The 14,640-nt window shown below is 46.5% G+C and overlaps 1 protein-coding gene across 1 annotated transcript in view; it reads right to left on the reverse strand.

The window, feature by feature from the left end:
* The window catches only part of LOC119975672 (deleted in malignant brain tumors 1 protein-like), a 238,242-nt gene that overhangs the window by 179,487 nt on the left and 44,115 nt on the right, over window positions 1–14,640 (reverse strand). Inside the window, 3 exon segments of the mRNA XM_038815454.1 lie at window positions 656–822; window positions 5,886–6,239; window positions 8,637–8,830. Coding sequence (XP_038671382.1) covers window positions 656–822; window positions 5,886–6,239; window positions 8,637–8,830 — 715 coding nt within the window.

Genomic DNA, 14,640 nt, shown 5'->3' on the forward strand with positions numbered 1-14,640 from the left:
GAGATCGTGTAAGCAGGTATGATAGCAACATTTCAGAGGTGTTTTGACAGATATATTGAATATGATGAGAATAGCCCCTGTCTTCCTTCTGCCAGTCAGCCAATATTCTATCTATGCCAGATCTTTTCCCCTAACACGATGGACTCTCACATTATTTTGCAGCCACCTGTGTGGCACCTTGTCAAAGGCGTTCTGGAAATTTAAAGACATCACACCAGCAGGTTTTCCTCTGTCTAGCTTCCTTGTTACTTCCTCCAGCAATTCTCACATATATGTCAGACATGAACTTCCCTTGACGGATCCATGCTGACACTGTCCTGTTTTACTATGCACTTCTAAGTTTTCTGCAATTTCCTCCTCAATGATAGACTGCAAAACCTTCCAACAACCGAAGTCAAGCTCACAGGTCTAGAATGCTCTATCTTCTGCCCCCTCCCTTCGTAAGCAGCGATATTACGTTAGCCATTTTACAATCCTCTGGGGCACTCACTGCCTCCAATGATTATGGAAAGATCACCTGCAATGCCTCCACAACCTCCTTAGCTATCTCTTGCAGAAATTTGGCGTATTCTACCTATGGCTCGGGTGATTTATCCACCTGTAAACCTTTCAGTTTCGCCAGCACCGGGTACTTAGTGATGGCCACTGCACTCACCTCTGCCTCTTGACTCCCTTGAATGTTTGGTACGCCACTGGTGTCTTTCGCTGTGATGACTGATGCAAAGTATATATTCAGCTCCCCTGCTATTGCTTGCTTCCCTATTACTGCTTCTCCAGCCTCATTTTCCCGTGGTCCAGTGTCTATTCTTGTTCCCCTCCTACCTTACATATATCGAAAAAAACCTCTTGATATCTAAGAACACGCACGAGCAGATTCAAGAGCAAATTCCCTGCTGTTACCAGATTCCTAAACGACCCTCTTATGGGCTGACCCGATTAATACTACACTCCTGTATGCTTCATCTGATGCCGGTGTCTATGTATTTACATTGTCCACCTTGTGTTGTCCTATTATGTATTTCCTTTATATTTTAATTTATTTTCATGCACTGAATGACGTGTTTGAGATGCTCTCAGAAAAATACTTTTCATTGTCCCTCAGTACACGTGACAATCAACAAATCCAATCCAATTCAATCCACGCAATGTCTCATCCTCCTTGGGATGAATTTCTGTTGTCTCCCGAATAATCCCCAAAAGCTCCTGTCATTGCAGCTCAACAGCCTTCCACCTCTGGTCAGATTGTCCCTCATGTCTTTGTAGTTACTTCATTCAGTTGTAAGACCAGTACATCTGATTCGAGCTGCTCCCTCTCAAACTGCAGACTGAATGTTATCATATTGTGGTCACAGGCCGCTAAGGGTTTCTTCATCTTACTTTCCCTAACCATATCTGCCTCATTACACATCACCAAATCCTGTATTACCTGTTCTCCAGAGGGTTCTAACACATGCTGCTCCAGTGTGTTTCATAGACATTCTGTAAATTCCTTTTCTTGGGATCCGCTACCGATCTGATTGTCTCTCCACCTACATATTGTTGTCCTCATGCTTACTGTAATATTGCCTTTCTGCCTCTTCATTTACTTTCTGCCTCACATCCTGTCCACTGATAGGGGACCTGGACGGAACTCCCATTAGGGTCTTTGTTTCATTTGGGATGCCTCAACTCTACCCACAGACGCTATGCCTTCCTACCGTATATCGCTTCTTACTATTGATTTACTATATCGATTATTGCTAGTGGTACATTGCTAGAAGGGATTTTAAGTTCTTAATCTAACCTTCTTGAAACAGGCCTGTGATGCAGCCACTATATAATCACCAAATACAGAAACATGGAGTGATAGTTTACCCAATTTATTGACCACATTCCATTAATTTATTAAATTCACTCCAATCATGCCTAGATTGCATAGTGTGGGGTGCTTTTCGAATACTTCCCACTTCCAAAGCATTCGGATGAACTGTTAGTTGGCTCTCCTAATGCAATTTTAGCCTTCTTTTCTCGTTTATAATTGATTCTCGAGCCAGCAAACCTGGTATATTAGTTTAAAACCCTCCCTGCCTGTAGGGCACTCGTCTCAATACATTTAATGTCCAACAGAGTTAATGCCCTCCCTGCTCCAGACATTTACCAGAAGCCGTTGGTGTGTGCATTTGCCTGTTAACTTTACTGATAGCGTTCATCTTATGCCCTGTAGTGCACGGGACTGGGGACCAGCCAACCGTTGCGAGCTTTGAATTCCTGCTTTTTGATCTCCACCAGAACATCTGACATTTTAACCTTCGGACTTGAACTTTTTCCTTTCCCATGTCATTAGGCCCCGATGGCAATGCTCATCGCAAATGCAGCACTATTCACTGATGCATTTTGCCCTGCCATTAATGTGGTTAAAGCATCATACAGGACTCATATTGGCGTTTGTGGAAAGGCCAGTTTATCCCCTGGTGATCCAACTCCCGATCACAACTACAGTGCTACGCGGTTTTCTGCCTCATTATGTGTATGTTGGTACGGTCATGATTGCATATTCACAAGGTCGGTCCACCAGACAGGAATTCAGTACCCCAGTTCACACATGCCGAACCGTGCACTGTCTGCCTCGTCCAGCAAGGAGCACCCTGTCAAGTTCCTTCTGCACGGTCTGGTGCTGACCAGTTCACCGAATTTCACTGCCTCCCTGTCTGCCGCAATTGCAGCTCAGAAAAAGTGAGTTTTGGAAAGGGGAGACAATTTCCGTACCTTTGGTTATCCAAATTACTACAGTGTGCTGGAGTTTGCAGAGCATGAAAACGTTGCAGTCAGCGGATCGGAGCTGCCCCACTATTTCTGTTTCTAATCACTCTTCGGTATAATTGGTAACACCGATTAGTTCTGCATTTTATCGTTTGTATATTATCTCGCGGCTTCTTAATTCACATCTGCGGTTATGAACCCAGCTGTGAGCCTGGAAAGTCCCGTTTTTTTGAGTAATGGTACCGACCTGAAGTGTTTGTGTAACTGTTGCCACAAGCAATTGCTTATCACCGCATCTTTGGTTGCAGCCTAATATACGACAGAACACTAAGATCTTTTTGATGCGATGCTTGCAGCAGTTTGCAGCAGCACTACAAGCTCTGGCGAGGAGAAACAAGTTGCTGAGCAGCGGGTTGGGTTACAGAGCAAAGTTTCAAATTGTTTACCCCGAGGCTTTCAAGAACTGTGCAAAAAGAAAATCAAAAAATCTCCTCAGCAAAACAGCAAGTAGATTCATTCTACCAGAGAAAGTGGTTTAAAGGCATAGAGTATCTAATTTTGTCCCTTATCCGGCGTCAAATATGGTCTTGCTTATAGCCGTTCCATTCAGATAAAGCCGTTAACGTGGCAAATACTGCAATGCGTTTAAGGACGGTTCCAAAACCAATGGCAGAGCATAGCATCAGACCACAAGGCATAGGACCAGAATAAGGTATTTCGGCCCATCGTGTCTGCTCCGCCATTCAATCATGGCTGACATGGTTCTCTTGCCTTCTCCCTATAACCCATGATCCCCTTATTCATCAGGAACCTATCTACCTCTGTCTTAAAGGCACTCAGTGAGTTCGCCTCCTTAGCCTACTGCGCAAAGAGTTCCAATGATTAACCATCCTCTGACTGAAGAAATTCCTCCTCATCTCAGTTTTAAAAGATCACCCCGTTAGTCTGAGGGTATGCCCTCTGTTTCTAGTTTCTCCTACTAGTCTATCTCAGCCTCGCAGTGTCCTGTAAGATTCAATAAGATCCGCCCTCATCCTTCTCAACTTTATTTTCACAAGTAGGCTTACATTAACACTGCAATAAAGTTACTGTGAATAACTCATAGTCACCACATATCAGCGCCTGTTCGGGCACACAGAGGGAGAGTTCAGAATGTCCACATCAGCTAATAGCTCGTCTTTCGGGACTAGTGGGAGGAAACCGGAACACCCGGAGAAAACCGACACAGACACAAGGAGAATGTACAGACACAAGGGGAATGTGCAGACTCCGCGCAGGTAGTGTCCAGCCGGGAATCGAATCAATGACCCTGGCACTGTGAGGCCACAATGCTAACCGCTGTCCTACCGTGCTGCCTGTACAGACCCAGATTTCTCAACCACTCCTCATATGACAAACTCTTCATTCCAGGGATCATTCCAGTCAACCTCCTCTGGACTCTTTCCAAGGCCAGCATATCATATCTTAGATTCGGGGCCCAAACCGGCTTACAATATTCCAAATGTGTTCTTACAAGATTCTTATATCTGTAATCATGTATTCTAGCCCTCTCGACATGAATGCTAACATTGCATTTGCCTTCCTAACTGCCAACTGAACCTGCTGCTTACCCTTAAGAGACTGTTGAAATAGCACGCCTAAGTCCCTTTGTGCTTCTGATTACCTCAGCCTTTTCCCATTTTGAAAATAGTCAATGTCAACATTTGTCTCACCAAAGTGCGTTACCTCACACTTTTATGCATCCTATTCCATCTGACAATTCTTTTCCCACTCTCCCCGCCTTTCCAAGTCCTTATTCTGCCCTCCTGCTTCCTCCTTACTACCTGTCGCTCTGCATATCTTTGTATCATATGCAAACTTAGCAACTGTGCCTTCAGTTCCCTCTTCCATGTCCGTAATGTATAACATGAATAATTGTAGCATCAACACTGACACATGTGGCACTCCCCAAGTCACGGCTACCGCCTTGAAACGGACGGCTTATATCCCCACTCTGCGCCTTCTACCAGTCAGCCAATCGTCTATCCATGCCAGTAAATTACCCTTAACATGCTAGGCTCTTAACATATTTAACAGCCTCCTGTACAACACCTTGACAAAGGTCTTCTTGAAATCGAAATATATCACGTTTACTGGTCCTCCTTTGCCTATCTTCCTTGCTGCCTCCTCAAAGAATTCTAACAAATTTGTCAGACATGATCTCCCCTGGATGAAGTAGTGGGGACTAGGTTTTATTTTATCATGCATTTCCAAGTACTCTGCAGTCCCATCTTTAATAGTGGACTGTAAAATCTGACCAATGACCGAAGACAGGCTCAACAGCCCAGAATTTCCCGTCTTCTGTCTCCGAACATTCTTAACCAGGAATATTAATTTAGTCATTTTCCTGTTCTTTGGCACCCTCACTGCCTCCAATGATTCCTGAACGATTACCTCCAATGCCTCCGTAATCTTCTCAATTATCTCCTTTAGAAACCTGGGATGTAGTCCTCCGGTCCAGATGATTGATCAAACTTCAGACCTTTTATATTACTAACTGTCCCACACTCACACCTTATGTTACCCCCCCCCCCCATGAACCCACCACTACCTTATTACTTTTGTGGTTGTCCTCTGCTCACATTTAATATCTTCACAATCCTCTTGCTTCCCACTAATCTTCACAACTTTGAATGCTTTTTATTTTTATTTTATGCTGTCCTTGACTTCACTGCTCAGCCATAAATGTCTCGTCCTCCCCTTAGCATGTTTTCTCCTGCTTCGCACAAATTTCTATGGTACCTCCCGAAGGGCAGCACGGTAGCATTCTGGATAGCATAAATGCTTCACAGTTCCAGGGTCCTAGGTTCGATTCGTGCTTGGGTCACTGCCTGTGCAGAGTCTGCACATCCTCCCCGTGTGTGCGTGGGTTTCCTCCGGGTTCTTCGGTTTCCACCCACAGTCCAAAGATGTGCAGGTTAGGTGGATTGGCCATGATAAATTGCCCTTAGTGTCCAAATTTGCCCTTAGGGTGGGGTTACTGGGTTATGGGGATGGGGTGGAGGTGTTGATCTTGGGTGGGGTGCTCTTTCCAGGAGCCGGTGCAGATTCGATGGGCCGAGTGGCCTCCTTCTGCACTGTAAATTCTATGAATAACCCCCAAATACTGCCGCATTGTTGTTTAACTGTGTTCCCTGCTACACCCTGCTTCGAACTAACTCTGGCCAGCTCCTCGCTGATGTCTTTGTAGTTACCCTTGTCCAATTTTAACACTGCTACATCTGTTTCCAGCTTCTCCCTCTCAGACTGCAAGATAAATTCTATCTTGTTGTGGCCACGGCTCCTTAAATGTTCCTTCACCTTAAATTCCCTAATCATGTCAGGCTCACGACACATCACCAAATTCGGAATTGCTTCTTGCCTATAGGGCTCTGTCATAAGCTGCTCCATAAATCCAGCTCGTAGACGTTCCAAAAATTCATTTTCTTGGGATTCACTACCAGCTTGATTTCCCCATTGCACTGGAATATTGAAGTACCCCATGATTATAGTAATATTGCGTCTCTTAAATACTGTTTCCATCTCCTGGTTTCTACTCAGCCCCACGTCCTGACTACTGCTTGGGAGGGGGGGAGGGGGGGGGGGCGATATATAACTCCCATCAGCGTATTTTGTCCTTTGCGATTCCTCAAGTCTACCCTAAAATATGCTATATCATCCGATCCAATATTGCTTCTTGCTATCGATTTAGTTCAACTGGCATTACAGCCCGCCCCTTCTGCCCATCTGTTTGTCCATTAGATAGTACAATATCAATATCCATTTTCTGAAGGGGGTGAAGGCCAACATGTTTGCATGGTGCGTAGCCCTGTGCCTAACCATGTCCACCGTTATACATGGTGGCCCTGGGTGGCAGCGCCGGCTCAGACCCCACATGTCCCACTCCCACACCCTGGCCCCATCGGTGGCTGGCTCCGTGTGAATGACTGGCCCTGGAGCCTGTTCCCAATGCCAGGGGTTCAGTCGGCCTCGGTATCAGGCATGGTCGGCACAACCGCTTGCTCCTACATATCGTCGGACTCCTTCAACTGCACATGCAGGTGCTGGATGCTCGTCGACACCCATTCTTGTAGTGCATGGATCTGGTACTGCATCTGCAAAATCGATGGGACGCCTGAAACCTATAAGGACAGAAGCAAATTCCTGGGTCGTACTGCCCTATGACCATCCGCTCCCTCGCGAGTTCCTGCGTTCCACTTGATGTACTGGGTCAGCTGTGCGGTGCACACCACATAGTGCCCAAGGAACCACTTCACTACCGTGCCCAACTGAGGTGGATGTCTCTAGGGTGGTGGAGGGTGTTGCATACAGCTGTGACGGGAAATCCAAACCAACATTGGACTCGATCTCCAGGGTGTTCAGAGCCTCGGGTCGAGGGCTGCTTGCTAAGCTCCGCTCCACTTCACTGCTCGGCTGAAGAGGGTCGCGGCGGGGTGGGGAGGAGGTGTCCTCCGGCTGTGGCACTGGTTGTGGACAGGGGACACAGGATGGACCTATCCCATCATCAGCAGGTCCTGCAAGTCACAAGGCAAGATGCATGAATTTATGAAAATACCGCGGGGCACGGGTATTGCGGGGATGGGCATCAGGGTCAGCGTGACGAGGGTTGTGTGAGGCTGAGGGTCAGGGTGGAGTGGGGTTGGTTTTCGAGTTGAGGGTAATGGTGTCGGTGCTGTGTTAACACATGTGTCACGGGGAACTGCAAATCAGCATGGTCTCAGTTTCTTTTCCACTGCCATGACGACCTTTCCTTCAGGTCGCCGACCACATTCAGGGACCACTACTCAGCCACAGTGAGGGACCGCGGTTCAGGTACCGCCCCCCCCCCCCCCCCCCCCAGTTTTCTCCACTGCTGGCACTTTTGAACAGTCTCTTTTATTGATGGTGGGGGAATAGAAAATGTCTGTGTCAGGCAGTCCGACGCATGCAGCCCAGGGGATCCGTGGCTGGTGACCTCATTGACCAGGGCATCCGGCCATGGAGCCTGGGATAGGTGACAGCACAAAATGCAGCATAGGGGTTTGGCTGCTCTCCAGGAGAGGGTGGGTCGGGTTTTGGGTGTGTTTGTCACGGGTTAGTGCCAGGAAAGCAATGTTGCCTACTCACCCTAGACGCCCTGAGGAGGGCGTGCAGTTTTCTTAAGGCACTGCCGGCCAGTCCTGATGGTGTTGCTCACGGCACTGACCACCACTGCGAACTGCTCCCAGGAACGGCGGGAGGCGACGGCTGACAGCTGCCTTCCCGGACTGGGTGCAGGGTGAACCACCTCTCCTCCACCTCATCCAGAAGGGTTTCCAGCTCGATATCAGAAATTTGTCGTATTTGGCAAATGGTGAATGTGACAGAAACCCCAGTGAAGGTTCCCACGGCAGAAAACCCTGAACGAAAATGTATTACAGGAGAGTTGTCGGTCACGCCCTCCTATCTGACAGATTATCCACAAGATGATCCATAAATAATTAAGCAACATATTACGGCATTTGCGCATCACAGACATGACTGTGGCTGAATGGTGGGATAAATTGGGCTAGAAAACCCAGACCTCAAGCCACAGATGCTGTACTGCTTCCCCAAACTGTCGGGATGTGAAATTATAACCGAATTGGTAATGTTGCCACCTGCTGCATCCACAAATAATTCACCAATTCGGCCTGTAAGAAAGCCGGACGGACCCTGCCACCTGATAATTGACTATCGAGAATTAGATAGGACTACTCTTTTGACTGCACCTACGGTCGCACGTCCAGCCGCATGTTAAAACAGGCCCCACACGCTCAATATTTTACTGTATTAGATACCGGTAAAGATTTCTTATCAATTTCCTTGAAGAGGGAAAGCTGGTTCAAGTTTAAATTTACCTTTGAAGACCAACAATACACGTGGACCTGTTTTTCCCAAGGGTTCACAATTCACCTTTAATTTTTCAGCAAACAGGACTCGAATTTCTTTCGAGGCCGAGTGCTTTCCGTCGGTTGATGACCTCCTCCTGCGGATGGACGGAATGGTGGACCAGCTCAAACTTCTCGCCGAGCTGTTGATATACCTCACATCTCTGCGTATTTAAAAAGGGCCACAAGAAAGCTCTGATCATGAAGCCTCAAGTGACGTTTTTGGGAACAACCATAACTTATGGATAATGGTAGATCGAGGACAACCGTGTAGAAACATTATTAAAGCTTCCATTTCGTAGACAAATAAAGTCCCTCCGATACTTTCTAGGATTAGCCAGCCACTGCTGTAACAGCATTGATAACTTTGCCACAATGGTAGGTCTGTTGTCGTGACTCCTCAAGAAGTTCTCCCAGGGCAATAGATGGGATGGCATAGCCATGCCATTGTGGAGATTTGCCCACTTTCAACCCTGCCAACACCTCCAATACCTTTTCACTCCCCATGAAAATGTTATCCAGAACCCCACATTTTCTCTGACTGAGTTCGAGATCTAACACCACATTGTTTTGAGTGAAGACAGATACAAAGTATTAATTCAATATCCTTCCAAGTTCTTCTTGCTCTATCCTTGTTCTCTAATGGGCCCTATCCTTTCCCTGGCAATATTATACCAACTGATATACTTCGAGAACACATGGAGACTTTCCATACTTTTACCAGCCAAAGTGTTCTCATTTCCCTCCTTTGCTCTTCCAATTGATTTATTTAGCTCCATTCTGCACTCTCTGTTCTCCACTAATGCCTCCATACATTTGTTCCCCTTGTACTTGCTGAAGACATTTCTATTCCTTATCATGCAAATCAAACTTCACCGCCTACAGTAGGAATCTGGGGACCGCCATTTCTCATGGCCCTGTCCTCACCACCTCCCGCATTCGTCATGGGGCTTGTCTGTGTGAGGGTTGTGCTTGTTTCCTCTCGGTATGTGCTTGGTGCAGAATATCTTGTAACTTGGGTAAGCCGTTGCACATTAGCAGATGCACGGTCCTTCACATTGGTAGGTCCAGGAGGAGTAGCAAGGGAACCTTGACGACTGGGCATCTTCCTACTGCTGAAACCTACAACATTCATTGCATCTGCTGATACCATACAAGCACAGTCTTCCTGATTCTCTGTTGAGAACTTGCTTTGGATTGTGTTTTGTCTGGTTCCTTCCGTCCAACATTACCATCATGGGTGACCCTGCCAGGAACTGCCATCTCCCAGCAGCGTTGGTCTCAGTATCAAAAGAACGTTCAACTATCTCCACTACGGGCAGCATGGTGGCGCAATGGGTTAGCCCTGCAGCCTCACGGCGCCGAAGACCCAGGTTCGATCCCGGCCCTGGGTCACTGTCTGTGTGGAATTTGCACATTTTCCCTGTGTTTGCGTGTGTTTCGCACCCACAACCCAAAGGTGTGCAGGCGAGGTGGATCAGTCACTCTAAATTGCCACTAAATTGGAAAGAAATGAATTGGGTAGTCTAAATTTATTTTTAAAAAACAACTACCTCCACCACAACAAGGTGGCAATCCAAGAAAAAGAGTACCAAAACATTGGGTGTCCTCCATTCATCTGGAACATCTCCAGTGGCCAGAGTGAATTTGACAATTGGCATCAGAGCTCTTGCAATCACCTTCCTTCCCTGTGTTTGTATCCACTTTTAATCTCATTAGGCTCCAATTACCTCCATCCTGTCAATGCGAATCTTCTCAATGATATCACTGTTCCTGCCCTTGTGCTTTTCCTTCCACACAATCCTTCTGCGTAGTGTTGACATATGCAAAATTCACGTTTCATGCCCCACCTTCACCTTCGATGTTACGACCCCAGAATGAAGCCCGAAAGATTTAGAGGAGATGTGAGGAAAATATTTTCACACAGCTGGTGGTTAGAATGCGGAAATTAAATGGTGGTGGTGACAGAAACCCTCGTAATATTTAAAACGCATTTATATGTGCATTGGCTATGCCTAGGCATACACGTCAATGGGCCATGTGCTGGAAAATGGATTGGATTGGATTGGATTGGATTTGATTATTGTCACCTGTACCGAGGTACAGTGAAAAGTATTTTTCTGGAAGCAGCTCAACTGATCATTCAGTACATAGGAAGAAAAGGGAATTTTTTAAAAATCAAGAAAATACAAGAAAATGCATAATAGGGCAACACAAGGTATACAATGTAACTACATAAGCATTGACATCGGATGAAGCATACAGGGTGTAGTGTTAATGAGGTCAGTCAATAAGAGGGTCATTTAGGAGTCTTGTGACAGTAGGGAGGAAGCTGTTTTTTGAGTCTGTTCGTGCATGTTCTCAGACTTCTGTATCTCCTGCCCAATGGAGGTAGTTGGAAAGTGAGTAAGCCGGGTGGGAGGGATCCTTGATTATGCTGCCTGCTTTCCCCCGGCAGTGGGATGTGTAGATGGAGTCCATGGATGGGAGGCAGGTTTGTGTAATGGACTGGGCGGTATTCACGACTTTCTGAAGTGCCTTGCGGTCCTGGGCCGAGCAGTTGCCATACCAGGCTGTGATGCAGCCCGATAGGATGCTTTCTAGATAGATAGAGATAGAGACATAGAGCACAGAACAGGCCCTTCGGCCCACGATGTTGTGCCGAACTTTTGTCCAAGGTTAATCATAGAATTGTGGGCACTTTTAAGGGCAATTTATCATGACCAATCCACCCAACCTGCACATCTTTGGACTGTGGGAGGAAACCGGAGTACCCGGAGGAAACCCACGCACACACGGGGAGGATGTGCAGACTCCACACAGATAGTGGCCCAAGTCGAAATCGAACTTGGGACCCTGGTGCATCTGTAAAAGTTGGTAATGGTTAATGTGGACATGCCGAATTTCCTTAGTTTCCTGAGGAAGTATAGGCGCTGTTGTGCTTTCTTGGTGATAGCATCGACGTGAGTGGACCAGGACAGATTTTTGGTGATGTGCACTGCTAGGAATTTGACACTGTTAACCATCTCCACCTCGGCTCCGTTGATGCTGACAGGGGTGTGTACAGTGCTTTGCTTCCTGAAGTCAATGGCCAGCTCTTCAGTTTTGCTGGCATTGAGGGAGAGATTGTTGTCGTTGCACCACTCCACTAGGTTCTCTATCTCCCTCCTGCATTCGGACTCGTCATTATTCCAGATCCGTCCCACTATGGTCGTATCGTCAGCAAACTTGTAGATGGAGTTGGAACCAAGTTTTGCCACGCAGTTGTGTGTGTACAGGGAGTAGAGTAGGGGGCTAAGTACGCAGCCTTGCGGAGCATCGGTTTTGAGGACTATTGTGGAGGAGGTGTTGGTGTTCATTTTTACTGATTGTGGTTTCTTGGTCAGAAAATCGAGGATCCAGATGCAGAGTGGAAAGCCAAGTCCTAGGTTTTGGAGCCTTGATATGAGTTTGGCTGGGATTATGGTAGTGATGGCGGAGCTGTAGTCAATAAATAGGAGTCTGATGTAGGAGTCCTTGTTTTCGAGATGCTCTAGGAATGAGTGTAGGGCCAGGGAAATGGCCTCTGATGAAGACTGGTTGCGACGGTATGCGCATTGAAGCCGGTCAATGCGTTCCGGGAGTATGGAGGTGATGCTCTCCATGATCAGCCTCTCAAAGCATTGCATTACAAATGACATCAGGGCCACCGGGTGGAAGTCTTTGAGGCCACGTTTCCTGGTTCTACTTTGGTACCGGTATGATGTTGGTCTTCTTGAAGCAGGTGGGGACCTCAAAGTGGAGAAGGGACAGGTTAAAGGTGTCTGTGCATACCTCTGGCAGCTGGTCTGCGCAGGCTCTGAGTGCACGACCAGCGATCCCTTCCGGGCCCGTCGCCTTCCGTGGGTTCACTTTCAGGAAGGCCGATCTGACTTCACAAGCTGTGATGGTGGGTATGGGTGAATTAAAAATCGCTTATTGTCACAAGTAGGCTTCAAATGAAGTTACTGTGAAAAGCCCCGAGTCGCCACATTTCGGCACTTGTTCGGGAAAGATGGTACAGGAATAGAACCGAGCTGCTGGCCTGCCTTGGTCTGCTTTCAAAGCCAGCAATTTAGCTGTGTGCTAAACCAGCCCCTTGTGGGCTGCTGGGGCACTCGACAGCGGATTGTTGGTTACCTGCTCGAACCGAGCATAGAATGCACTAAGTTCATCGGGGAGGGGTGCGCTGCTGCCAATGATACTGCCCGGCTTCACTTTGTAGCCCATACAGATGGAGGGTGAGAAGGTAAAATCAAATACTAGTGTTTTGTGTTTAAACAAAGGAGAGTACAAGGGGATGAGAGAAGAACTAGTTAAGGTAGACTGGGAGCTAAGACTTTATGGTGGAACAGTTGAGGAACAGTGGAGAACCTTCCAAGCGATTTTTCACAGTGCTCAGCAAAGGTTTATACCCACAAAAAGGAAAGACGGTAGAAAGAGGGAAAATCGACCGTGGATATCTAAGGAAATAAGGGAGAGTATCAAATTGAAGGAAAGAGCATACAAAGTGGCAAAGATTGGTGGGAGACTAGAGGACTGGGAAATATTTAAGGGGCATCAAAAAGCTACTAAAAAAGCTATAAAGAAGAGTAAGATAGATATGAGAGTAAACTTGCTCAGAATATAAAAGCAGACAGCAAAAGCTTTTACAAATATATAAAGAAAAAAAGAGTGGCTAAGGTAAATATTGGTCCTTTAGAGGATGAGAAGGGAGTTTTAATAATGGGAGATGAGGAAATGGCTGAGGAACTGAACAGGTTTTTTTGGGTCGGTCTTCACAGTGGAAGACACAAATAACATGCCAGTGCCTGACAGAAATGAGGTTATGACAGGTGATAACCTTGAGAGGATTGTTATCACTAAGGAGGTAGTGATGGGCAAGCTAATGGGGCTAAATGTAGACAAGTCTCCTGGCCCTGATGGAATGCATCCCAGAGTGCTAAAAGAGATGGCTAGGGAAATTGCAGATGCACTAGTGATGATTTACCAAAATTCACTAGACTCTGGGGTGGTCCCGGTGGATGGGAAATTAGCAAACGTGACACCACTGTTTAAAAAAAGGAGGTAGGCAGAGAGCAGGAAAATATGGGCCAGTGAGCTTAACGTCGGTAGTAGGGAAGATGCTGGAATCTATCATCAAGGAAGAAATAGCGAGGCATCTGGATAGAAATTGTCCCATTGGGCAGACGCAGCATGGGTTTATAAAGGGCAGGTCGTGCCTAACTAATTTAGTGGAATTTTTTGAGGACATTACCAGTGCAGTGGATAACGGGGAGCCAATGGATGTGGTATATCTGGATTTCCAGAAAGCTTTTGTCAAGATGCCACACAAAAGGCTGCTGCATAAGATAAAGATGCATGGCATTAAGGGTAAAGGAGAAGCATGGATAGAGGATTGGTTAATTAATAGAAAGCAAAGAGTGGGGATTAATGGGTGCTTCTCTGGTTGGCGATCAGTAGATAGTGGTGTCCCTCAGGGATCAGTGTTAGGCTCACAATTGTTCACAATCTACATAAATGATTTGGAGTTGGGGACCAAGGACAATGTGTCCAGGTTTGCAGACGACACTGAGATGAGTGGTAAAGCGAAAAGTGCAGAGGATACTGGAAGTCTGCAGAGGGATTTGGATAGGTTAAGTGAATGGGCAAGGGTCTGGCAAATGAAATACAATATTGAAAAATGTGAGGTTATCCATTTTGGTAGGAATAACAGCAAACGGGATTATTATTTAACCAATAACATTTTAAAGCATGCTGCTGTGCAGAGGGACCTGGGTGTGCTAGTGCATGAGTCACAGAAAGTTGGTTTACAGGTGCAACAGGTGATTAAGAAGGCAAATGGAATTTTGTCCTTCATTGCTAGAGGGATGGAGTTTAAGACTAGGGAGGTTATACTGCAATTGTATAAGTTGTTAGTGAGGCCACACCTGGATTATTGTGTTCAGTTTTGGTC

This window comes from Scyliorhinus canicula, chromosome 13 (genome assembly GCF_902713615.1).
Source record: "Scyliorhinus canicula chromosome 13, sScyCan1.1, whole genome shotgun sequence".
NCBI lineage: Eukaryota > Metazoa > Chordata > Chondrichthyes > Carcharhiniformes > Scyliorhinidae > Scyliorhinus > Scyliorhinus canicula.